Source organism: Martes martes (genome assembly GCF_963455335.1).
Source record: "Martes martes genome assembly, chromosome: 8".
In the NCBI taxonomy this organism is placed as follows: domain Eukaryota; kingdom Metazoa; phylum Chordata; class Mammalia; order Carnivora; family Mustelidae; genus Martes; species Martes martes.
The window spans coordinates 71496152-71523394 of record NC_137895.1 but is presented as its reverse complement, the minus strand read 5'-3'; the positions used below and the strand labels follow the sequence as shown (position 1 = coordinate 71523394).

The 27243-nt window shown below is 40.8% G+C and overlaps 1 protein-coding gene across 2 annotated transcripts in view; it reads right to left on the bottom strand.

The window, feature by feature from the left end:
• ST8SIA1 (ST8 alpha-N-acetyl-neuraminide alpha-2,8-sialyltransferase 1) overlaps window positions 1-27243 on the bottom strand; it is a gene marked incomplete at both ends in the record, with an annotated part of 137914 nt that overhangs the window by 71623 nt on the left and 39048 nt on the right. The window contains one exon of one of the 2 annotated variants that reach the window (XM_080809949.1): window positions 15443-15587. In XM_080809949.1, the coding sequence (XP_080666075.1) occupies window positions 15443-15587 (145 nt within the window). Of the gene's footprint in view, window positions 1-15442; window positions 15588-27243 lie in introns of those variants that run through there. The other variant, XM_080809950.1, reaches the window with a different exon arrangement.

Sequence of the window (27243 nt, the reverse complement as noted above, 5' to 3'; positions counted from 1 at the left end):
CTGGTTTTCTAGAATTTTTTCAGTGCCCTCTTCCCCACATCTGCCCCTCCTGTCTCCATTCACTATGTACCCCCGTCCACTGTTCTGCTTACAGCTGCTCTGAACCGTCTGGAAACGTGATTCACCAAGATTCCCACGGTATAATACAACCTAAAACACAAAATTTGTGTTTCCTTCAGACACTCTCTTTCTAAGGACATGACATTATCTATGACATTTTGTTGCCACTATTTTTATTTAAAGGATAATAGTTTGCCTTTTTCCAACAAAGTTTCCTAGCCCTTACTTTATCTACCTCACATCTTATAAATCCTTACCACTATTTATTTCCCTAAACATAAATCCTCATCTTCTAAATCTTTCCTTGCCTCTCATTGTTCATTATAGAAAAGGTCAACGAAATTATAAAATGCCTTAAGAATTTAATGATTATCATTTACTTTTAATTTTTGACCTGTTCCATTCTTCCTTCTGAATACTGCAGACCATTTCACTCCTTCTGTTACAAGACCATTTCTATGAAATGTGAGTACTGTGTAAAAAAAAAGAAGTTTAAGAGGATTAATTTATGTTCTTTACTAATTTCAAGAACAGTCACGAAGTTTTCAAATCAAAGGATGATTGTTCCAACTGCCCTACACTATAGAATAATCTAGCGTCTATAATCTGGCTGAATTTTTTTTCCTCTCTAAATTTCCAAGAGGTTAAAAAATTATTACTGCCTCTGGCAAGAGGTTGTTTGGAAGCCATATTGATTGGCTTGTTTCCTAAGCCTATTGGCTCACAGTGCTACAGAGACTAAAAAATGTTTTCCTTCAGTAGCTGAGCCAAGATAACTTGAAAACAAGCAGGAAAGCAGTATGTTAATTTAAAAGATGGAGTATTATAATATCCATGATTTCAAAATACAAATCCCACACATTCATTTTGTGGGGAAATTGGTGCAGGAGTAGCTGATGGTTGAAAGACTGAGGAAAACAGAGCACCTTGGCCTCCACACACGGGTCTGGAGCCTGGGGGCACCCGCTCCTGACAGGAAGGAGGGAGACCTAGGAGTCAGCCCCGCTCTTGGCTCCATCCCTGCTTCTGCCATTTAGTTCTCACTGGACAGAAGGCAGAGACTGGCCAAGCTGACATCTTTGATAGTGATTCTAAGTCTTCAGAAAGAGCAGCAATTTCTCCACTGCAGTGTCTCCTAAGACTGATTTCATTGCTGTACCTGGGACTGGTATTGATAAATAACCACAAATGGGCAAAACACAGCTGCAGGAACAGCGGGAGCTCACTGTAACCCTCTTTGACCATCTCCACAGTCTTCTCTTAAGGCCCAGGCTGAGACAGTCCTTCTCAGGTTTCCCCGAGCAGACTGCTTCCACTGTGGGGGTTTTCCCCTCCACTCCAAGTCTCTCTCTATTTATACCAAAACGTAGGCTGTGGGGTCTACCAGATTTTCAGCCAGTGATTTTATAGCAAAACGAAGCAGTCTTTCCTTTTTCTTTTTCTTTTCTTTCTTCCTTTCTTTTCCCTTTCTTTCTCCCTCTCTTTTCTTTTCCTATTCCTTTTCCTTCCTTCCTTCTCTTCTTTCTTCCTCCCTTCCTTTCACTCATTCATTCATTCATTTCACTAAAATTTACTGACTCTCTGTATATCCCAGGTATTGTGTTAATAATTGAGATACCTCAGCTCCCTATCCTCCCAGATTAAATACTGTTCCTGCGGAGCTTCCCAGCTACTGAGAGAGAAAGAGATAGAACCTGGAATCAAATACTTAAACAACTGACTACAAAGTTGCCAACGAGAGGTACCTGGTGCTTGGGAGGAAGACCCCTCCGAGGAAATGATACTCAAACCGGATCTACTGGATTAATTTAAGTGAACAAGACAAGAGTCTCCCAGAAAACGAGACGGTGTGTTGAAAACCTCTAGAGAAAGAGAGAGTCTAGTGTTTATGAGGAGCTGAGAGAAGGCAAGTAAGACAAAGTGTAAAAGGTGAGAGGGAACGTTGTGGGATTGCATGCAGGAGGAACAGGTGCCAGATCACCCAGATCAGGAAGAGCCTTGTGGGCGGTAAGGACTTAGTCTTATGCCGAAATCAATGGGAAGCTAATCAAGGGTTTTAAGCAAAGTGATGGCATTACCTGATTTGCATTTTAAAACAATAACTCAGGCTACAGTGTGGAAATGGACTGGAGAGGAAGCCAGATTAGATACAAGGAGGCCAATAAGAAACTATTGCAAAATTCCAAGCAAGAGGTCCTTGTTATCTGTAATAGGATGGTAGAGGCAATGGGGGAAAATAAGAAATAGATACAAGAAAGAGAAAGAAATGATCTTCACAAACTTCAAAATGTCCTTCGGCTCTATTCAATAACAACTTCTTCTTTTTTTTTTTTTTAAGATTTTATTTATTTATTAGAGACAGAGAGAGAACGAGGGAGAGCACAAGCCGGGAGAGCAGGCAGGCAGAGGGAGAAGCAGGCTCCCTGCTGAGCAAGGAACCTGATGCAGGACTCAAACCCAGCATCCCAGGATCATGACCTGAGCTGAAGACAGACACTTAACTGACTGAGCAACTCAGGCGTCCCTCAATAACAACTTCTTAATAATACATGATCCTGCAATTGCACTACTAGGTATTTACCCAAAGGATATAAAAATACTGATTTGAAGGGACACATGCGCCCCAGCATTTATAGCAGCATTATCAACAATAGCCAAATTGTGAGAAGAGCCCAAATATCCATCAACTGATGAATAAAGATGTGATGAATAAAGAAGAATGGAATATTATTCAACCCTAAAAAAGAATGAAATCTTGCCATTTGCAATGACAAGAATGGAGCTAGAGTGTATTATGCTAAGTAAAATAAGTTAGTGAGAGAAAGACAAATACCACATGATTTCACTCATATGTTAAATTCAAGAAATGAAATGGATGAACACAGGTAAACAAGAAAAGAAAGAGGCAAACCATGAAACACTCTTAACTATAGAGAAGAAACTGAGGGTTGCTGGAGGGAGGTGGGCAGGGGGATGGGTTAAATGGATGATGGGGATTAAGGAGGGAACTTGTGATTGAGTACCGGGTGTCCTACTCCTGAAACCAATATTACACTATGTGTTAACTAATTGGAATTTAAATAAAAACTTAGAATACAAGTAATAAAAAATGTTAAAAACCCACATCAAAAAAATAAGTAAATAAAATAAAAAATAAAAAAAATATATATATATGTTTTAAAAGTGAGTAAGAATAGCAAAACAAAAGCAAAGTAACTACCCATCCAGCACCAAAGCTGTGGCTTAACTTTAAAGTCGTATGAACACATCAGCTCAAGAGTAAGATGAAGTTCTGAGCACCAACAGGGTGACTGTGGACACACCATCCAACACTCTGCATTACTGTTATCACCAGACCCTCCCCTTCTTCCAATGCTGTTGTCTATGAACAACTGATCCTCGGTCATTTTAGTGAGGAACACCTCCTTCCAAAAGAATTAGGTTCACGCATGTGGTTGCAAAGGTTTTGAAAGATCGGACATCCCTTCTATTGCTCCTTCAGCATACTTTTCAATTACCACCTGCTATGCTATGTGCCAGGCACTGTCAAGGTTCTGCTCTTGAGGGCCTCACAGTCTGCTAAGCAGAAAGCATGTGAACAAATAGTTGTTATTCAACAGGACAGTAACAGATATACAAATTATGGGGGTGAAAAAGAACAGATTTTTAAATTAAGACAGCAGGACAACAGAGATTTAGGAGAGGGAACCGGGAAAGTTTTACAGACATAAGATGCTTTAGCATGCTTCGTGAAGGCCCTATGTGCTGTCCTACAAAGTTTGAACTTTATCCTCTAGATGGTAAAGAAGAAGGGCTAACTTGTCTAAGACTGATTGGCTGCAGTCCAAAAAAGGAAGTGGCCCCCATTAAAGTTCTATGGAAACCAGCAGTGGCCCAGTGCTGAAGGCCCCCTATCCTGCCCAGTGGCAAGGCTGGGATCCCAGCACTTCATGCCAAGAAAGAGGGTAGCTCTTGTCTAACCATGAGCTGACTGATACATCCTCTTCTGGTCAAGGTGGGTCATTCACCTGCATCTGCAAGGTTTGTCCCCTAGCTACCAGTCATGGCTACCGAGGGCTTTCCATTACTTATGGACACTGAGCTGGTAAGTCAGGCCAGGGCAAGGTTCTATTCTATTCCAGTACTATTATATCACACCAGTCTTTGAATCACATCAGTAAAGGCACTAGTGCATCTATTCCTCATTAGACAACTAAAACGCCCAGCTCAGTTTCAGGTTCCCTTTCCTAGGATCTAGAACATCTAGAATTTCATCACTTCTAATCACAAAAAGACAGAGAGTATCTGATGTATAACAGGATGTCTACTAGCTGCTACTTGCCCTTCTCCCTGAGTCTTCTCCAGTAAAAACTGCTCCCACAAGCTTGGTGAGTGTGCTGTGTGGCCGTTTCCTCTTGCTTCCAGAGCAGGCAGAGAGGAGACAAGTAAACAGATTTACATTCTATAACAGCAACACGGGCAGCAGGGTGAAGGATATGCAGGGAGGCAAGGTGATAGTCATGAAATTATTAGAGAGTTCTTGAATTAGTCCACCTAATGCTGATAATTGTTGAACTAACAGTGGTAGAGAAGTAAGAAAAGAGGGGATAAATTCAAGAGATAGTTACAAAATAAAACTGGATTTGGATAGTGGTTAGTAGGGACGATGGATTCAAACGTTAAGATCCAGGTGTCCAGATTAAGTGATTGAGTGGGTCATGATCTGGGACAGAGAATAAAGAAAAGAAGTAGGACGGGGAGGGCAGGAGTTAAATTCTGAACATGTGAAAGGTAGGGAACCTATGGGCCACTGAAGATAGTACTCAATGGGAGAAGGGACTGAGTCCGTTTTTACTCCATTTTACCATTATTTCCCCAGGAACTAGCATAGTACCTAGTACCTAGTACTAGTTGCCCAATAAATACCTGAAGGAATGGTGGAACTTTCATTTTATACAGAATCATCAAAATTTTAGGAAAACATAGTTTTGCTGGTAGCAGGGCATATCCCTGTAGGTAGTAAGTCTAGCAAATGTGAAAGGGAATTTCAGATGCCTCAAAGCCTTATTTTACATTTCGCTCCAACTCTGACTTTATTTTGTAGATTCTTGACTTGCTCTAAATTTCATGGGTCATAGAGAAGCCCGAGCTTTTTTCCTGAGTTCACTAATATCACAGGCGTTTGGATTTAAAGAAATCTTCCAACAGTCCCCATCTCAGTCATCTAGAAGACCTGTGAACCATAGTCCTTTCAGTTCTTGCTGACCTTTTGTGCTGCTCTCAAAGTCTACATCAGGCTCTAACAAAAAGCAATAATTGGCGAATTTAAGTTAGGGCTTTGGAATTAACAATACTTTGTGAATATAGGTTATTATCTGAATAGTTGGTTAGACCCAAAAATGTATGTAATATCAGAATAGACTGAATCCTAGGAAAAGAAAATTTAACCAAAATTATTAGATTTTGTATATTTTACAAGAGGCTGTTAACCAGTAACAGAACACCTCGGGCAAAAAGATTACTGAATAAATTTGATATGCAATTGCCTTTTTCTCAACACCTTTTCTTTTTTCTTAGCAAAGAGCTAAAACTCTGAGGCTGGGTAGATAGAAACAAATAAATTTAGGGCGAAAAAATCCTATGCATAAGAGTTTTCAGAATAGGGGCACCTGGGTGGCTCAGTCAGCTAAGCGTTTGACTCTTGATTTCAGCTGTGGTCATGATCTCAGGGTCGTGACAGCAAACCCCATGTGGGGCTTCGTGCTCAGTGGGAAGTCTGCCTGAGATTCTCTCTCCCTCTCTCCCTCCTCCTCCCCCACTCACACATGCTCTCTCTCTAAAATAAATAAATCCTTTTTTTTCCCCCAAAGGGGGTTTTCAGAATATAAAATGTTGATTATGCCCCCAAAGCACAGTTTCCTTTTGAGTCAGCGGACGTGACCCACACCTCCATCCTCTCACCACCTACATTTCCCCACCACGCTTATCCACTCACCTATTTTTCTGACAAGCTGCCAATACAATGTCTTGATTAACAATCCACCCAGATTCTCTCCTTTACTTAGCGGCTGCTCCTTCCATTCTGTCAGTCTCCACAGAGCTAGGCATAGGACAGAACCTTATGTTTCTGTTGAAAAATTCTGCTTTCTCAGAGGCTTCATTCTCAGCCTCTATAAACAATCCTAAACCCACATTTGGGGCCACTGCGGATTCACTCAGCCTGAGCCCACGAAATGTGGATCAATCCTGGCCATTAGGGGAGTGGTTTGGTGAGTGGTCAGCCATAGCTGTGGAAATCACCATCAAGTTATGCCTGCGGTCTTCTAGCCTAGACTTTGGAGGTGTGGCTCTGGGAACTTGGCTTCCATTTTTAAAACACAGCCCCGGGGTGCCCCTCCAAATTATCAGTGACCAGTTCACATGCAGTCCTAGAACTATGCTTCAGCCTGTTCTCAAAAACAGTCCCTAATTATGAGCCCAATGCTGGGGACCCCCACCTTGTTCCCTTGAGTGGCTGCCTTGACCAAATGATCCATTCCCAAGCCTCTAGAAGGGTGGTCCTGCCTTCTTCTGGCCATTACCTCTTCGAAGCTGCCAGTTACTAAAATCTCCAGCCTACAGGGCGGGAACTTGAAGTCCACTGCTATCTTCACCCTACCAATTCCCCCATGCTGTTGGGCATGTCGACCCAGAAGTTCAGAAGCCTGCAGATCACAGGATATGAGTAGTCAGGCCATGAGGGATGGCGAGCATACTGTGCTATCTCCTGTGTGGAAATTACAGGCCAATTAGTAGCAGAGACAGTGAATTGATTTGAACAAATACAAATGTTAAGAAAATGTTCTCTGTACTCACTTGTATCTTCTCATTCCCTGACCGCATTAATTAAGTCAGAGAAAGTCAGTGTTGATACGATACCTCTCCATAAGTTAATCAAATATATCTTTATGCATTTAAGAGCTGTCTAATATAGGGTGTCTGGGTGGCTAAGTCGGTTAAGCATTTGACTTTGGCTCAGGTCATGATCCTGGAGTCCTGGGATCAAGTCCTGAGTCAGGCTCCCCGCTCAGTGGGGAGCCTGCTTCTCCCTCTCCCTCTGCTCCTCCCCCTCCTTGTGCTTGCTCTCTCTCTCTTTCAAATAAGTAAATAAAATCTAAGAAAAAAGATGTCTAATATAATTAAGAAGTGCAAATAAACATATCAATAGCAGAAATGAAACAGAAGCCTACTGGCATGCAAATGCTCAAAACTAAAGTAAAATCATTGGAAATTTCCTTCTACAACTGGACCTTTGCCTATAATAAGAACCAAGATGAAGGAACCAATTGGAAAGAAAGAAAGAAATGAATGAGGGAGGGAGGGAGGAAGGAAGGAATGAAAGAAAGAAAGAATATATGAACTTTTTCTACAGGAAAACACTGTCATGTCACCAAACCTAAGAAGAAAATGTTATATGGAACATTAACACCTCCTGAAGAAAGTTATCACTCCCATCAGACCTACAGAATGAGATTTGACTCAGTGGTAATTGGCATCATGCATCCTTTTCAATTGTTCCCAGGAATCCAGAAGCCTGAGCCATAATCAATCTTTGTACTAAATTTTACACACTGTCAAATATTTTAGAAAGGTCCGCACCTTGGTACAATAGAGCATTCCTTACATTTAATTTTCATTTTGTTCTCAACCATAGAAAATCTGTGAATGTTCACTAAAGAAAGGTCTTAATTTGTAATTATTTCTATATTTGCAAAAGAAGAAACCTTAGAATTTACCTTCAGCTCCACTGTACTACCATGTACTACCTCACTTCTAATCATTTGCTTTGCTTTCCTACAAAGGTAACAGATATTTTGACATCCTGTGACCATCACTCTCCTCATCTCCTCAGTTACACAACAATTTGAAGAATACCGGATATGAATTCATTTAGATACATGATCTTAATTCCCTAAAAATTAATAACTTTTCTCATACTGCATTTTCAGTTTATTATAATTATTACCCAACTATAATGACATGAAAGTACAAGTGGCAGAGTCTGTAGTATTCTCCATCACTACTTTATGTTTCCCTAAGTCTCCAACTCAACAGATTTATCTCTTCTTACTACTCAACGGACTGGAAAATTAACTTCATTCCTTTTCTAGTAGTGTTTTTCCCCTACTGGTTTCTAGTACTACCAAAATGTGAAACAGACGTTTGCATGCCATAAAATCTTTAGCAGATAATAACAGTAAGAGTATTAGATGTTTGTATAGCGCCTTCATTACAAAGCACTTTTACTTCCATAATCTCATTTTAACTGTTTCTCATCATAACACTGAAATACAAAGACCAGGGATTTTTTAGTCCTGAATCGAATAAAATTCAGGCTGATAACAGGTATATGACTTGTCTGGAATCATAAATGTCATCATACGAAGGATAAGTCTAAAACCCAGATCTTTACATTCCATTCCCTACACAGTTCTCTAACATTGGCACTTGGCCAAGAGCAATAGAGTAAATGATCTGAATTATTTAATGGTAGTGGGATCATGTTCTGGATTCCTATAATAAAGCAGCAATGTGCAAAGTATAACTTGCTTCCCCTTTGAGAACCTGGAGTTCTCTATTTGAGATGCAATATTGTGATTTATAAGAAATATATCTATTTCACCATTCAGATGACCAAAAAACATTTCTCATATATATCTGGTCTTCGTCCACAGTTCCTGTCTCACAGCTCCCAAAATCCTTGGAATCTCCTGAGCGCTAAGAGCGCAGATAGCATCTGTTATCATATTTGGTCTCTTGCCCTCAGTTCCTGAAAACCCTTCAGAATTATAAAGATGAAATGGAAGTCTTGTTATTCATAACAAGGCCCTTTCCACCACAACGAGGTTTATGTTAATGAGGTGACTTTTGGAAAGCACCTAAGGGTGGGGGTGGCTGCCGGACAACCAACCATGAATAAAGGACTGGAACTTTCAGTCCCACCCCCTGATTTCCCGGAAGTGGAAAGGGGCTGGAGGTTGGATCAATCACCAGTGGTCAATCATTTCATCTCATCGTGCCTGTATAATGAAGCCTCCAAAAAACCCCAAAAGGATTGGGTTCAGAGAGCTTTCATGGTGATGGACTCGAACACTTCCACCTGCCACCATGCAGGGCCCCAGGTGTCAGAAGAACAGAAGCCCCTTTGTCTGGGACATCGCCCTGTCTTCATGTGGCAGTTGATTGTACCCTTTAATATCCTTTGTAGTAAATCAGTAATATAGTGAGTAAGTGGATTTTCTGAATTCTGTGAACTGTTCTAACAAATTAATCAAACTCAAGGAGATGTCATGGGAAACTCTGATCTGTAGCGATTCAATCAGGAGCACAGGTTAACAACTTGGACTTAGCAGCTGGGGTCTGAAGTAGGGGGAGATCTTGTGGGACTGAGACTTTTGTCTATGGAACGTGATGCTATCACTGGGTAGAGTGTCAGAACGGAGTTGAATCGGAGGACACCCAGCTGGTGTCTGAAAATTGCTTGGTAAAGTAGGGAAGCCTCCACACACAAGTTGAAATTGTGCCCAGGAACCCACTTAATAGAAATCAATATAATGTAACTGGTCTTATTCCTCCTTTCATTGTGGACTGCTAGGGAGCTCAAAATCAAAGGGAAGCTACAGTGCCATACTGGAAACTAGTTTCAAAGGGAAGCTACAGTATGGTATAGGATCTTACAACTTGCATATCTACACTTTATTTTTTTTTCTCCCAAATATCTGTGAACGAAACGTCTCCATTTCTTCTAGGGATACTCATATAATGGAAGTGAAATGCCTTTAAGTGGTTTCAAGGTGACTGAGTGATAAGAATGAACAACTAATCCACCAGAACCAATGTCTTTTTAAGAAAATAAAAACAGGGGCGCCTGGGTAGCTCAGTGGGTTAAGCCTCTGCCTTCGGCTCAGGTCATGAACTCAGGGTCCTGGGATCGAGCCCCGCATCGGGCTCTCTGCTCAGTGGGGAGCCTGCTTCCCCGGCCTCTCTCTGCCTGCCTCTCTGCCTACTTGTGATCTCTCTCTCTGTCAAACAAATAAATAAAATCTTAAAAAAAAAAAAAACAAGCAAGATAATAAACAATGGAAGCTTTGCTATCAGACAGGCCAGGTTTCAGATCCCAGCCCTTCCAGCTGCCAGCTCTAGAACCTTGAGTAAGTTTATTAACTCTTCTTGGTCTGTTTCATCCATGAAACGAAGACAGTAAGAACATCCATATGGAGTTGCTGTAATGATAGCATGAGATAACATGAGAAGAAGCTGAGACAGACAGGTCAGCACATAGAGGGCATTTGCTGAGAACTGAAATACTGAAATTCCCAACTTCTCTTGCACCTAGACATGCCCACGTGATTGAATCCTGACCACTGACACATCAGCAGGATACATTCCATATTCCCTCTTCTCTTTCCTCCTTCTTCCAGCAGGATCCTGGACGGAAACTGGAAGGTCCTGTGGCCATCAACTAAGGGCATTCAAGCATCGAAATAGGAGCCTGGGAGCTTGATGGCACTGTGTAGCCATCACCTGACCCTCAACTACCCACCTGCTAATTCTCTATTTTGGGAGATAAATAAGTACCTATTCCATTAAGCCTCTGTGCCAAGTTTCTATTGTAAAGGAGGTAAACGTAAGCCTGACAACATGAACCTAACACAGATTTGGCAAAGATCTATGTCCACCAAACATCAGTCCTCTTAGTTTCTTCCTACTCAAAAAGGTACATGATTGGGAAAATTATCATAATAATATTGATAAGTAGAAAAACAAGTTACCAAATGCTGTAGATTATACAGTATAATCCAAATTTCATTAGCAAGGAGAAAAAAATTGCTGTGAGACTCAGGGATATCCAGAGGCTCCGGAGATTCTATTAAGCACATGACTGTGAAAGGAAAAAAAAAATGTGTATTTTCATTTTAACAAAGCCATTTAGACAAAACTACTTCAGAATGTCCTGCTGGGTTTCCCACAGGCCAAGGGCAATGCGAGTCTAGGCCAAGTGGAACACGTCAGAGAGCTTATGGCAAACAGAGGAGCTGGAAATATGTCTGCGGTGCATTAATGATGCTTTGTGATTCTTTACAAATGGCCTTGGGTGGATATTCTGAGAAAAAATGGCTAGTCTGGCTTCTGATTTATATCACATGACTATTCAGCACAACATAAGTGAATAGTGAGCTGACCGTGTTTTTATTACACCAAAAGGAAATATTTTTCAGATTATAACTGCACAGTTGTGGTTTCTAACATTCCTGCTGCTCCCTCGCTCATTTCCAAGGAAATTTATGCTTTTTCTGGGCACGGATATGTTTTAGGTCAAAATAGTATTTATTTAGGTAATAGCTACACACATGGGACCATGCAAACTTAAAAGGGACAGTCTTTGGCAAAGCAGGAATTAGTGGGGACACAGAGGATGGGAGTGTTCTCAAAGCAGGAACACTTACCGTCACAACGTTCACTCCAAACACACACACACACACACACACACACACACTGCATATTCTAGAAAAATCTATGTAAAGATTAAACTTCAGCCCTTTAAGCCTAATAATATTCAACCAATACTTAACGAAAATACATGTATAGAGCCACTTGGAAACAGCTGCATCAAAACATCCTGCTTGGTCTCCAACTGTTCACGCAAGGACACTTCAGGGGATCCCCCAAAGGAGGTCAAAGATAGGGAGCCCTAGGCAAACACCAGCAGCTAAAAATGAGTATCTCTATCAAGTGGGAAGCCCTGCGTTAGGCCCAACAGGGAAAAAATACTCTTGTTCCTCAGAAGCTCACAAGATGGTATTGAGATCAGCAGATAACGACTGTCAGAAAACTGTAACCTGTGGATATGCAGTTATGTAGCTAACTGTATATGAGGTAGAACTAAATGAATTTGATAATAACACTATAGGAAATTATGGGAGGTCCAAATAAGAAACAACTAATTGGAAGGAAGGAAGGGGGGGGAAGGGAGGGAGGAAAGAAGTGGGGGACGGGGGAGGGAGGGAAGAAAGGAAGGAAGGAAGAAAAGAAAGAAAGAGAAAAAAAGAAAAAAGAAAAGGAAAGGAAAGAAAAGAAAGGAAGAATATTATAATTAAGGAGATTCACTGTCGCATCTCAAAGAACACTTGTGGGGTGCCTGAGTGCCTCAGTTGGTTAAGTGACCCAAGACTAAAGCTTTCGGCTCAGGTCATGATCCCAGGGTCCTGGAATCGAGTCCCATGTCGGGCTCTTTGCTCAGCAGGAAGCCTGCTTCTCTCTCCCCGCTGCCCGCCATTCCCCCTGCTTATGCTCTCTCTCTCTGTCAAATAAATAAATAAAATCTATTTAAAACAAACAAACAAACAAACGCACACTGGCTCTCATGGGACCCTCCTTGGACCCCCCCCCAGCCCTGATTTAGGGCCTGCTACATTTTCACAATACATAGAGGATCTTGTATTGCTTCTTGGCAACAACTCCAGAAGCAAGAAAAAACAGTGGATAAAGGTAGGCAACGGAATAACAATAATGATGATAGCTAACATATATTGAGCATGTAGGGGGAACACGTAATAAAAATCAAGATTAACATGTTAGAATACATAATTTAAAATGTGACGTAGAATTATACACCTGAGTTAGAGCGTGAGTGATTTGGCATTATTTTGCTGAAATTCAGGGCAAGAAGGGATGCTTTGTTCAACCAACAACATTGAGCCTAACCCATTCAGCTGCATTTCTACCTAAATAGCACATACAACTTTCTTCCCACAGGAATCTGAATGAAGTGTATCAATTAACCAGTAACTTAGCTTCCTGATATCAAAGTAGGAATATTGTGCAAAGGAATAATAATGGAGTGAGGGCACAGGGATATATACCATCCTTTTTACTGCACACTGGTTTTCTGGGATTTCTGTAAATTAGTCATTTCAGAATCTCAGCAGAAAAATACACGTGTAACTTTAAAAAAAAAATCTATTCGTTGAATTGGTTTAGCTCTTTGTCATAACTGTGCACACACACATTGATGTAATGACTTCTGCTTCCTAAGAAAAACTATTTTTCCTTATTATTCAGGGATGGTTCCTTGGTCTTACAACCAGCACAAAGAAGTACAGAATTCATGTGCACACACTTTAAAAAGGAAATGTTTCCTGCTATCTTACTGCTGCAACTGACAGATAAGATGGGAGGCTAGTTTGTATTTCTTTAATCATCTCTTTTCTTCAAATCTATTTGCTAGCACAAAGTTAGAAGTCAGTCGGGATGACTGAAAACCCTCATGTATAAAAAGACTATTTTGGATTTCTTTAAAAATTTTTCTATTTGATGAGCTTTAAAGAAGATTGCTTCCTTATCTCTTCTTCATTCATAGCAAGTTGACATCAGGTTTTGTACATAAAGGATACTGTGGATTGGCTTGTTTACCCTCCATTCCATCTCTTTTCTAGCTTCCTGCTGCAGCCTGATTGTTTTAAAAACTGCCTCTCCTGGACTTCTCTGCAACTAATGTTCCAGATGCAAATTAATCTTAGCCATTAGATGCACTTGAGGGTGATTTAGAAGAAGATAAATTGGAACCCATCTTCCCGACCCTGTTTCTGTCACAGGCAGTTGTGACCATGTTAATGGCAGTAGCAGCTGGGGCTTTCTAATCTCTTAACCACAGTTATGGCAGTAAAGTCTTGAACTAAGTAATTCCAGGAGCCACTCTTGACTCCCACTTCTCCATTCTTCTAATGCTCTTTTAAGTACCTAATTCCCAATAAGAAGTATCTTTCTGCTAAAAATACCTAGGAAGATTTCTGTTCCCTGCCTTAAACCCTGACTAATGCAATTATCTCCTTCATTCCTCAGTCTGAAGATGCAACATATGAACCACGACATTTGTAACATGCTTTGTGTCTTCAAAGTCCATGGACATGCATTATTCACATCCATCCTGACCACCACTCCATGAGGTGGGAGGACAGGTGCTGCTCTCGCCACTATACAGATGAGAAAGCTGAGTCTCAAAAGAGCTGGGTGACTTAGTAGGGCATTTAGTTAGTAAGAAATGGAGAAGAAATTCAATCTCACATTTTATGGCTCTTAGTCATTTCCTTTGACACTGAGAAGCCTCTCAGGGGCAAATGGAGAAGAGACAAAAAACACATGGATGATGGCCAGGAATTCAACCTTCTATTTTACTACTTTAAAACAAAAACCTTGGGGGGGGGGTGCCTGGGTGGCTCAGTGGGTTAAGCCTCTGCCTTCGGCTCAGGTCATGATCTCAGGGTCCTGGGATCGAGCCCCACATCAGGCTGTCTGCTCAGCGGGGAGCCTGCTTCCCCCGCCCACCTCTCTGCCTACTTGTGATCTCTCTCTCTCTGTCGAATAAATAAATAAAATCTTTAAAAAAAAATGAAATAAAATAATTAAAAAAAAATCATTACACACTAAGACCATGAAGTTCAACCAAAATATCTAGAGATGAACTAGCGGAGATGGGCTAGTTCACAGAGTGTGTCTTTGGATTTGGCAGAACCTGTGCCTCAGCTTGATTAGGTCCCTCCTTTGAAGCCTCCTGGCTATTAATACAGACACACGAAAGGCCCAGCTCTGTTTTCCGACTCTTAACTGTGAATTCCCTTTCTGCCCAATCATCTGGCCAAACCAGGAGTGGCTTGAAGACTTGGGGAGGCTAATCTTCATTTCTCCATTTCTTCCTAAGGGCAGTTTCACCTAACAACCACCTCCCTCTCCAACCTGGGCTCCCTAGAAATAACAATTTCTCTATTTTTCCCTTTCACTGCATATATTTTAGTAAAACATTTTATTTCATTGCTCAGGAAACCCAGAAGAAAAACTATAAGTAACCAAGGCTTCATTTAGACCATTTCAAAAATGATGGAATTCATTCTCTCCACATTCGCCACTCCTCCACTTCAGAGCAGTGTCTGACCACAGGATTAAGATCCAAGAGCTCTAAGAAGCAAACTGCTAACCATATGGTTCCCAGTCCCCAAGAGCAACACCCGTCCTAAGAAAACATTCCAGTATTGCAAATCTTCAAGATCATTCCACAGCCAACCTTGAAACACTAGAATTCCACAATTCCTGACCTTGCTTCCTTCAGTCTCATATGACTCAAATCAGAAGGGCTAAGAAAACTATTACTTCAGCGCCTGTATGGAAACATTATGTGATTTCTTCAAAATAGGTGACAGCTATAAAGAAAAACATTTATAATGAAGAAGAGAAGAAAGGAGATGAAAAGAAGGAGATCTGCTTCGTTAGGCAAACTCAATTACCTTTTCCCTATGATGTCAAGATACATGGGAAACTATACAGCAAGGCAACAACAAACTATACTAACCTGGGGGAAGAGAGAATAAGTTGAATTGTCAATGGTGAATGAGTATAAAAACTCCCCATCATACCACATGCTCTTCCCCATGGGGGAATTCATTTTAGTCATAGCAAAGAGATGGGCGGGGTCACAGCAGTCTTCCATCTGTTTCCTAGGAGAGAAAAGAGAGAGAGAAAAGAACAGCAGGTTAAGTGAGCGGCAGACTCATTCACTTGTCATTCCTACCAAGATGTGCAGCCTTACCTCAGTGCCGGCTCACAAAAGCATCTGTGTCTCCACGGTTATTAGACTACTATTAATTCACTCTTCCAGCCATCAAAATGCATGACTGGAATCTTTTTTAATAAAAAAAAAAAAGTTAAAAAAATACATTAGCTCTCAGATGCAGCTAAAATGTGTCTGAAGGCAAACATGATCATTATAGTTGCAGATTTGTTGATTGACTGAAACCTCCAGGCCCAGAAAAGATTGGAGGGTCTTCTGCAGACGTTGAGCTATGCAGCTGCAGCAGAAATGTGTCTTTATGGTGATTTAACAGTTAGGGGGATAAGTTCAATGACCAGGCACTTTTACATGTAGGAAGCAAAATTAAGGAACAAAACAAAACAAAACAAAATTAAGGAACAAGGCCTGGCAAAAATCCTTCTAAATAGAAACAGAATGAGATGAGCGATGTGATTTCAAACACCAGCGAAGCCATCTGTGTTCTAAGTAGTAAATCTCGTGGGGCTTTTGGTTCTTGTTTGGTCTGATCTCTTAGCAGTACTGGGCACAGTTCAGAACCATGACCCCTGAGAAGGGATCTCCACTCCTTTAGCGTCTGACATACCAGGGTCTCCTGGGTCACATCACTCCTCTGGGCTAGTTCACGGGTGGCTGGCTCTTCTGCTTGACCCTCAGTGGAAGCCCTGTCACTAGTCTACAAGCCAATATTTACATTCTTCTCAATTTAAAAATCTGTCATAAACCAACTCTGTTTATTCCCTGTGCTCTCAGGAGTAAAAGAGCTTATTCACCAGCACCACCTTTAGAAGGCCCAATGAAACAAACTGCTAACATAAACCACTTGAGTGGTGCCCCCACAGACCTGCTTGCTCAGACATCTTTGGCCACTATAGTGTAGACGCTTAAAGCTGAAAGGGAAAGGTAATGTGGAGTACTTGGGTTCAAATCCTGGCTCCGCCACCTACTAACTCCATAACTGGGGAACATCCCAGCTTCACAACCAGCCTCAAACATTGTTTATGAGAATTCCCTAAAAACGTCCAGGTGGCACACATAGTACAATTTCAATACATGTCATTACTACATAGCCCCACTTTGCTGTAGAAGTGAATACACCGTGTCAGTGTCGGGGGTCCCCCACCTCAGTCAGGGGCCCTGACACTCTCCCCACCACTCAGTGCTTTTCTCAGCATGCTCTGGTTCACTTCCCCTTTACAAGGGTTTCCACAGAAAGGACGGGGGAGAGGGGCTCAGGAAGAAAGCCTTCATCTTATCAAATTTGCTAGAATTTGTGGGTTGCCTGAATGGTTCTGTCGGTTAAGCATCCGACTCTGGATCTCAGCTCAGGTCTTAATCTCAGGGTTGTGAGTTCAAGCCCTGCGTGGGGCTCTATGCTGGGCATGGAGCCTACTTACAAAAAAAAAAAAAAAAGTTGCTAGAATTTAGAATTTTCATCACTTCTTGCTCTGACATCATTATTCCATCTCTTACCAGCTGTGCCTCTTTCCTCTACTCCTCCATCTTCATTATCAGTGTTTCATCACCTAATAGGTGGCCTGAAATGGAGGCAGTCAAGTTACACAGTGACTTGCCTGCATTTTGTCAAAAGAGTATCCTAGACACTTTATTCCATAACATAAAATTAGACATGGCTTAAGACCACTTTGGGCGGGCGCCTGGGTGGCTCAGTCCATTAAGCATCAACTTTCCATTCACGTCATGATCCTGGAGTCTGGGGATCAAGTCCTGCATTGGGCTCCCTGCTCAGCAAGGAGTCTGGTTCTCCCTCTGCCCTTCCCTCTGCTCATGTACCACCCCCCCAATCAAATAAATAAATAAAACCTATTTTTTAAAAAAGACTATCTTTAGAAATAAGGAGAATTATCATAGGCATGACTAAATTTTTGAGCCACTATTACAAGCCTGGTGATATTTTACAACTTTTCGTTTTTACAATAACCCTAAGATATAATTAAGAAACAATTATTATTATTACCCCTGATTCATATCTGAGGAAATGGAATTGGGGTCATTCCAGGACTCACTCAGGTCACACCAGTTTGAGTTAGGCTTTTTCCTCTGCGTGCTGCCTGTTCAGAACATTTTTGATTCACCTTTACCATTCTCTGCCCTGAAGGAATGCTTTCTAAACAATGGCCAAGCACTTGCACTGTACCCGGTGCCTTTAGAGATATTTTTCCACTTCATCTTCACAGTGAATGACCTTAGAGCTAAATAGCTTTAAGATTCTTTTTTCAGAAACTTATCATGGGTCACGTAGCTACTGAAGTGGTGGGGCATGGCTTTGCTCCCAGTTTTTTGCCTTTTTTTTTTTTTTAAATCTCATGTCAGTACTTCCAACCAGACCACAGCTCTCACCTCCAAACCAAGCTAAATTTGCCATTCAGTACAAAGTGCTACTGGAAATTCAGAGGAAAAACTGGCCATGGCCATATAATAACACCTCCTTCTGTCTAGAGCCTGGCTGCTTATATATCCTTTCACATTGGTTTCTTCTTTTCATCCGCAAAAAACTGAGTTCACTACATTATAAACCTATAATGCAACTGAAGCTCAGGCCAAGAGACCTGCTCAAGTTCATTAGGTTAATAAGTGTTTGCATAATTATTAATAAAATGTGTGTTAGATGGACTCAAATCTACATCTCTTCCTATGGCATCACCATGGTCAGAGCAATCAGACCTTTGTGGGAAAGCCAAATACTCAATGGAAAATGAAAGTGTCCCATGTGTACAAATACCCAAGAACTACAGCAAATTTGTAATAATCATATCACCATTTGCAAGATGAGAGTGCTTTTCCTATCATAACTCTCAAACCTTTCCCTCCATCCAGAATGCCTCCTCCTCATCTCTTGCCATGCCCCTCTCCAGAAGAGGGTCAGAGAGGGATCACAGTGTGAAATGTGTGCACTCCTTTCAGGAGGAGTGCCTGGGAGGGTGCCACTAGCTCACCAGCTACACTGGCCACAAGAACAACAGCGGTAGGAATAGTACCACCAGCAGTAGTCATAGTAGCCATAGTAGAAGCAGCAGTCATGATTTTCACAGAGTTCTCACCGAACACTGTGAGGTGCTTGGGATATAAAATTGAATTAAACAGACCTGTCTTCAGAAAACATGCTCAAGAGGTGGGCAACCAACAAGCAAGTCACTATTTATGAAGGCAGGAGGGTGGGGCCAGCGCCATGACAGATGTGCACAGACAGCTGCAGTTGCTCAGAAAGAGGAGGGCATGAAGTCACACTATGGGTTCCAGGAAGGGTTTTCTGCTCTGAGGTCTGCAGCCTGGGAGGAGCTGGCAGGAAGAAGGAGGATGCGAGTCATCTGAGGCAGGGAAGCTGCTACAGCGGTATGAGACAGGAAGACTCATCCCTTCATCAGAATACACAACACAAATACTAAGAAATTGTTGACAGCTGACTATTGAACATTACCTCCATCCAACCTGGCGGTGATCCTGGAGAGATGACATATACCAGCTCTTAGCATTTTTTAGTCAATTTGGTCCCCATCCCCTTTCTCATGCTTTACCCTGATGCTGCCTATTATTTGCTTCCGTTTTGCAGCAGACAATAAAAATCTCAGGGTCAAAAAAGCAAAAGTAAATCCCTTTCTATTCAAGTTTAAATTTGCAGATTATTACGTTTCAGATGAATGTAAATTGAGTAGTGGAGCCAAAATTTAAATACTTTTTATTATTCGAATTCAAGCTTCAGCAGCATTCCTATCAAATGATGCCACAGTTGCACAGAGAAGGTAAATATGAAGCCTGGGAGCCACTTACTAAAAACTCACTCAGGTTCTCACCCCCTTCTAATGAAAGCCATGCATACCAACTAAGCCAAGAGAACCACCTGTACTGATGGTGTCCACCAACAAGGAAGACTAAGGTTCTGGGGAAACTAAACAGGCAAATAAGGATGAACCCCCCCCCCCCCGCCATTCAGTTAATAATGTCCCGTACCAAAATGAACCTTCTGAGACTCTCTCAGATGCCATGTTCAACATTTTAGTTACCAGAGATGAAGAAGGCTGGGAAGCTGTTGCTCCAATGGCTATCCCTACTGGGCCGCTTCCAAGGAATGACTATTTGGGAAGGCAGGGGTGACGGGGAGCTCTACTGCTGTTTCACATTTGGCCAAAAGCTGCTGATCTACTTCAGCTTCATACCCAGCTACTGGAAGGCTGAGGAGTCAAGTTGCCAAACAGCCAATTCAATGCCACTTCCATGTCCCTGAATGTGTGTGTGACAAGAACTTGTGTAAAAATTCACATCACCATCATATCTAAACAGGGTATTGTTGTGAGCAACACACACAGGGAATGTTGTTGGAGTTTACGGTTTTAACTAAATATGCAACTTAAAAATCTTGTAAGCAAAAGGTACAGCACAGAGAATAGAATCAATGGTATTGTAACAGCACTGTATGGAGACGGAGGAGAGCTACTTGTGACGGGTACAGCCTAACTCTAGAGTTGCTGAATCACTATTTTGTACACCTGGAACTAATCTAATGTAGCACTGCATGTCAACTATACTCAAATAAAAAAGTAAAAACAAAATAAAATTCCGATGAGCAATTTGGAAGTAACCAGAGTTAAAATCTCTTAATCTGGGGCGCCTGGGTGGCTCAGGGGTTTAAGCCTCTGCCTTCAGCTCTGGTCATGATCTCAGGGTCCTGGGATCGAGCCCCGCATCGGGCTCTCTGCTCAGCAGGAGCCTGCTTCCCCTTCTCTCTGTCTGCCTAGCTCTGATTTCTCTCTGTCAAATAAATAAAATCTTTAAAAAAAAAAAATCTCTTTATCTGTTTTATATATTGAAATTCTGTCAGTCAGAGGAAGTTTAAATGTATCTCTGGAAGAATAAAATGCTGATAATAAATTTATTGTGAAATTTATTAATTTTATGTACTTTTGAATTATGAAGAATTATTGGCTGCATAGGAGAACAAATTGTCAGCAAAAGGATATGTGAAGAGAAGAGTGCGTTTGGAAGATAAGTTTAGGAAAAATACTATACCATTTTTCTGCCAACAAATATTGATTAAGTTTTAAATAATAATGTAAGGCAGAATAACAGGGTTGAGATTACATGATAATTCAAATCTTTGTAGAATTAGTTGATGTGTTAACATTCAAAATATTAAACAAGCTGAACTTTAGGAGCTACATATAATTTTCAGTTACTTAATTCCATTTAGACAACGAGTTGCTCAAAAAAAAAAGTCTTAGCTGGAAACTCTTCATATCTTATCATGAGGAATTATATGCCACATTTCCCCCTAAAAAATTCCATAAGAAAGAAAAATTCCCAAAACCGACATCATGAGAAATCATCATGACCCAATCATAGTAGAGAATTCTTCACATCTCTCTTACCTGCTTTATTCTTCTCTACAGTACTTAAAACTATTTATATGCTGTATGTTTAAAGTTTTGCTTATTGTCTGTCTCCTGAAGTCCCAGAATGTAAACTCCATGAGGAGAGAGACTTTTGTCTTCTCGTCACTACTGTATCTCCATCTCCTGAAACAATGGCTGATACACTGAGCAGGTGCTTAATAAACATTGACTGAATGAAAAATTAACAAGTAGGAAGAAAAGAAGAAAATGTTAGAGAAACAAAATCTCAAGGCGCATTTTGTTCTCACTAACCAAAATTCAAATTGAAGTCAATTCCTTATGGTTTTAGTCTACGGGGATCCAAAACACAAAAGCTTGTCAAAATAACTGCTGTAGGCTGGTAAACATTTCTCAGTAACAACAGGTCCAAGATTTCAGAGACTTGCTGAGTGGTGAATCCCAGGTTCCTTCTACTGTGCACTAAACATTTGTCTGATTATAATAAGTGTCCCTTTAGGATCACTGATCCACTGCATGGGCACCATAGGGGTGACCCACCAGTTGATGGTGCTGATAAAGTCTGTTTCCTCCACCATAGCGTCAAACTTTCAAAATTTGACTTTTAAAATATTTGATAAGGTTTCAGATTTAATCTTGTCTTCAAAAAGTTCTTTCTATTCTAGCAATATCTGACTTCAGTCAATTATTGATTTTAACATCTGGCTTGTGGCCAAAAATGTATCTAATGCATCTCCTCCAGACAGCTAAATCAATAGTCCTTATTGGAAACTCTCCTGAATCGAGTTCCTAAAATTCCTTGTACACTATTATATGTTAACTCTTTGAGTTAAGTGTCACAGAGCCTCAGATCCATGGTTGAAAATGTGCCCAAGATCCCCATCAGAGGATTGCTTTGAAAGTGAGATATTATACATATATATACACACATACATATATATGTGTGTATATATATATATATACACACATGTGTGTATATATATGTATATATATGTGTATATATATACATATATATGTATGTGTGTATATATGTATAATATCTCACTTTCAAAGCAATCCTCTGATATATATACACACATACATATATATGTATGTGTATATATGTATAATATCTCACTTTCATGTATATATTATATATAATATATACATTTTATATATAATATATATTTCATGTATATATACACATATATGTATGTGTGTATATATATTATATATTTCATATATATACATATATATGTATGTGTATATATATACATATGGAGAGAGAGAGCACGTGCAAGGGCACTTAGCATATATCATGGTTTCAGTAAGTATTCATTTCACTTTCATTCAGTAAGTATTCATTTCACTTTCCCTCATAGTTAGGAACCACAATGTTCAGCTTGCCTCACACAATCCTAGGTTATGATTGTTTTCCAGATATATTAATAGTCACCTCCCTTCCATTCCTAAACATGTCCCTATTTGGATGATAAACTATACACGTTCACTCTATTACGACTAGAAGCTAGGGGCGCCTGGGTAGCTCAGTGGGTTAAAGTCTCTGCCTTCAGCTCAGGTCATGATCCCAGGGCCCTGGGATCGAGCCCTGCATCGGGCTCTCTGCTTAGCGGGGGGCCTGCTTCCTCCTCTCTCTCTCTGCCTGCCTCTCCAACTGCTTGTGATCTCTGTCAAATAAATAAATAAAATCTTTTAAAAAAAAAAAAAGACTAGAAGCTAAGTAGTTAGCTTCAAATCAAAGAGGGCTTTTCTTTAAGTGAAGAATTTGGCGGCCTACAGAGAAATGAGAGATATTTCTTATGGCAGATTTCACCAAGATTATGGGAGGCAGGGTTTGAGCCAACATAGTTGTTTCTCCTCCTAACTTAAAGGAATCTTGATCTTAAATGATCGGTTTTGAAGCAAGTTTAAAAGTCGGGAGTTACTATGACTCAGTGTCCAGGATATAGAACGAGAACTTGCAGCAGTCGCTGTGAACCAGCAGCACAGCCCTACCCACAGCAGGAGAGGGGAAATAAGCGGTGACAGGTCCCTCTCTGGGACAAAGGCAATACCTTCTGTTCACAGTACGGGCCCCTGTAATAGCTGACATCATTGACCCAAGAGATTCAAAATACACAGTCAATACTTAGAGATTTGTATTCATCTTATTTTTCTGTAAAATTGTCTTGAATGGTGTGGAGGAGAAATACTTTCATTAGATTATTGCCTAAAATAATGTTTTCTATGGATATAATAAAAAGTCTCTTCAAAGATTAATCTTCTAGACAATTTGCCAGGATGACAAAAGCAGAGAAAAACAGCTCTTGTGTACTACTCAAGACAGCAAATAATCTTTTACTTAGCAGCATTTTATTCGTCCCATTTGAAATAACTGCCTAAGAAAGGAAAAGTGTTCCAGAGAAAGGTAGATTACTGCGATGTGTAATTTGCATTTCTCTAAAACAGGAAGAACAGACTTAAAGGAGGAACTTTTAGAACATAAATATTTCAAGGATGATCCAGTTTTGCCTAGTACATGTTTGTTTTGTAATGCACTACATCTACACATCATTATTTGAACTAAAACACACAAATTTTTTTCTAGGAAGGATTTCAATGAATGCTTTTCTTCAGTCTTCCTATTTATGCTTACCTGTCTATATAGATAGAAGGAGTCTAATATTATCCTTTGAGAATCGCCCATTGGCTGTTTTGGTAGCAGGAAGTAACTGGGTTCCTCTGGACAGCAGTTATTATTTGATTCACTCAATAAATATTTATTGAGCACTTTCTATGGGTCCCATGTTATTCTAGGCACTAGAGACAGACTGGGGAAAGGGGACAGGGAATATCTCGCCCTCTTAAATTCTAACGGAGAAGCCAGACAAACAAGACAAAAGATGTGGTTTGGGGGCAAGAGGTGCAGTTTTCAACAGGGGGCTAAGTAAGTCCTCATGGTGTTAGTGGACAACTGAGTGAAGACCAGAAGGAGGGGAGGATGTGAGCCACGTGGTTATACAGGAGAAGAGCGCTCAGGTAGAGTCACCAGCAAGTGCCAAGACCCTCAGGCAGAGTCTACCTGGTGTGTTCAAAAACACGGAGGAAACCAGTGAAGTTCTAATAAAGAGAGCGTGGTGCCGGCACATCAGCAGGAGGGGATCATGCAGGGTTGTGTAAATGCGGTTTTTACCTGCACCACCAAACTTCTTGTGGCGTCAAACACAGATCCTCCAGAATAAATCCAATTCCAAAATCGAACAAACACATCTGGACTTTATAGAAGTTGTCATGGAGGGGGCAGGGTCAACACACCACCAAAACTTCATAAATCTTCTGGTGGATGCCTGCCTCTGCCCAGACACGATCCTATCCTTTCTTCTCACCAACCCCAGCCATCCTCTCTCCATCACATCTCCTCTCGCTGATCCAGAGCAATTTCACCCTTCAGCTCTCCAGTTTGCACTCCCCTCTAATTACTTACCATCATACTTAGGTATGAGAAAACCATTATACATACTGTTCTTGGATTTTCCCCCCTTTTGAAAAAGGTAGAGATTTGAAAGACACATAAAATTTTCCTGTTTAATCTTTAAAAATAAAATCGTTTCTCTCTTAGTCTATTAGCAGGATTGTGGCAAAACAGCTAAACAGATATGCACCAAATTTGGACAGTACGTTTTCAGTGGCCTGAAATCTAAAAGGAGGAATGCAGTGAATTCACTTGAGCAGGTTTGGGTAGAAGCGTAGGAAAGGGCAGGTGTGTCCACTCCGGATGGCAGCTGAGCAGTGGTCCAGGAGAACATGGGGTTCTGAAAATAAGGTTCGGATCAGAGCCACTAGTCCACACATACACCCCCATACGCCACTGAGTTTTAAACTTGTGCAAGTGGCAAATGCTCCAAATTACAAATTACACTGATTTAAAATTGGGTTATTGCTCCAATGTACAGGTTTACACAGCAGGATGGAAGCAGCAGGGATTTCTTTATGTAATCATGGTCCATGGTGCTCCTCAATTGTGCTAGGAAGCCAGACATGATGTATTATATATAAAAATTCTCTTCAGAAACATCCTTTCTTTTTGTAATGACACTTAAGTCTGAGATTATTTCTGTGAAAGATGAGCAGACGTTATAGGAAGGCAAAGCAAATGGAAAGGAGGAGACAAAAGTAAGATAAAAGCACTGTGGGTTCTCCAAATTACACAGACTTTTCTAAACCTGGGAACTCAATCAACAAATATTAAGATAACCAGGGGAGTGGTGAATTCTAGAGGGTGAAGTTCAGGAGTCAAGTTCCCTAATTCACCCCAGCTCTATTGCCTATTAAATGCAGGACAGGAGCATTTGTCCTAAAAGTTTTCCAGACCCTAATTATCTTTTCTATGATTTAGGGCTCACGCTTCTTTTATTTCTGTGAGTAACTGTTCCAGTATTTGAAGAGATTCAAATTTTTATTTATTTATTTATTTGACAGAGAGAGAGATCACAAGTAGGCAGAGGGGCAGGCAGAGAGAGGTGGGGGAGGTGGGGAAGCAGGCTCCTCGCTGAGCAGAGAGCCTGATGTGGGGCTAGATCCCAGGACCCTGAGATCATGACCTGAGCCGAAGGCAGAGGCTTAGCCCAATGAGCCACCCAAGTGCCCCTCAAATTTATTTTTCTGAGAAAAATTTTGGCTTTGCTCTACGACCCATTTCCACAGGATGGAAGTTTGTGTCACAACACAACACAGCCAGGGATTCTCAATTTTCTAAACAGAATATTAACTGTGCCACCTGCATCTCTAAAACATATGCGTCTCTCTTTACTCAGCACAGAGTATCAGCATTTCAGGTTGCCAACAACATTCGACTGTCATCTAGTTCCCATTAAACGTGTGGTTAAAGAAACAGGTATTTGAGAGAGATGAAAGGATGTGTTTGTTAACTCATTTGCTACTTGGAGCTAGATTCTTTACATCAAGTCAAGCAATGAGCAAGTCAGCTACTCACATTACATAAAGCAACTATTTTCAGGGCATCTGGGTGGCTGAGTTGGTTAAGCAACCACCTTCAACTCGGGTCATGATCCCAGGATCCTGGGATGGAATCCCGCACTGGGGTCCCTGCTGAGTAGGGAGCCTGCTTCTCCCTCTCCTTCCCCTTCACCCTGCTTGTGCTTTCTCTCTCTCTCTGTCAAATAAATAAATAAAATCTTTTAAAAAATATATGGCAACTATTTTCAAATATCCACCCTATAAACTGTCACAAATGGAGACAGAGATATTTTCCAGGTCAAACGTGTCAACTTAACCTACCACCAACATATTGTGAAAACAATCAAGCAGGCATTTTCATCACACCCACCCATTTTCCCTCACTCGAAGCTATGTTCACTGCACTTGTACTTAGTTTTGAATGGTTTTGTGAATATCACTGACCCCCACCATGACAGAAAAGTACAGAGGTATTGAGAGAGTTGATGGCTACAGGTCAGGAGAAGCGTAGGCCTGGAAATGGAAACAAGAGTAGAGATGATTTTTTTAAACTGAAAGCATTGAGAAAATACAGGATATTACAAGTATAGATGAAATGAGTCATTTAACAAAGAGCGAATAAAGAAACAACAATTGGCAAAAGAGAAAGAAATAATAGATGAAATGGACTTTTTTTTTTTTCAGTTTGTAGATAAAGGATAAGCAGAGGCTGAAAATTAGAGACCAGATAAACATACTATGATGTATTCAGGGCTCAGGGGTTAACAAGACTGCATACAACTGGAGAAGTGAGAAATGATGATGTTTATTGCTAAAGAAGCAGCACAGATGCCAAATGTCTGTTAACCCAGTGACAGTTTAGGGTAACAATAGGGCATTCTGAAAAAACTCGAAGGCGATGGTTTAACTACTACTGATGCAAAAGTGCTATGAGCCAGGATGCTTGCCTGTGTTCAAGACCACTCTGGACCACCCATCCGAGGGTGCGTGGCAAGTGTTGAGGGATGACCTGCTAAAGAATCCTGGACATGAGATCATGAAGGAAATGGTTTAGTTGCCTCAAAATCCTTCAATGAATACAGCACCTAACCATTTGGAGAAAATGTACCAAATCGGCTATATACAACAAAAAGTAGAAGGACAAACCCACACTCTATTTGGTAGAAATGTACTGGGGAACAAAAGGTTAAAAACTGGTCATTTTGGACTTAAAAAACTCGTTTGGAACTGTAACCTATGTAA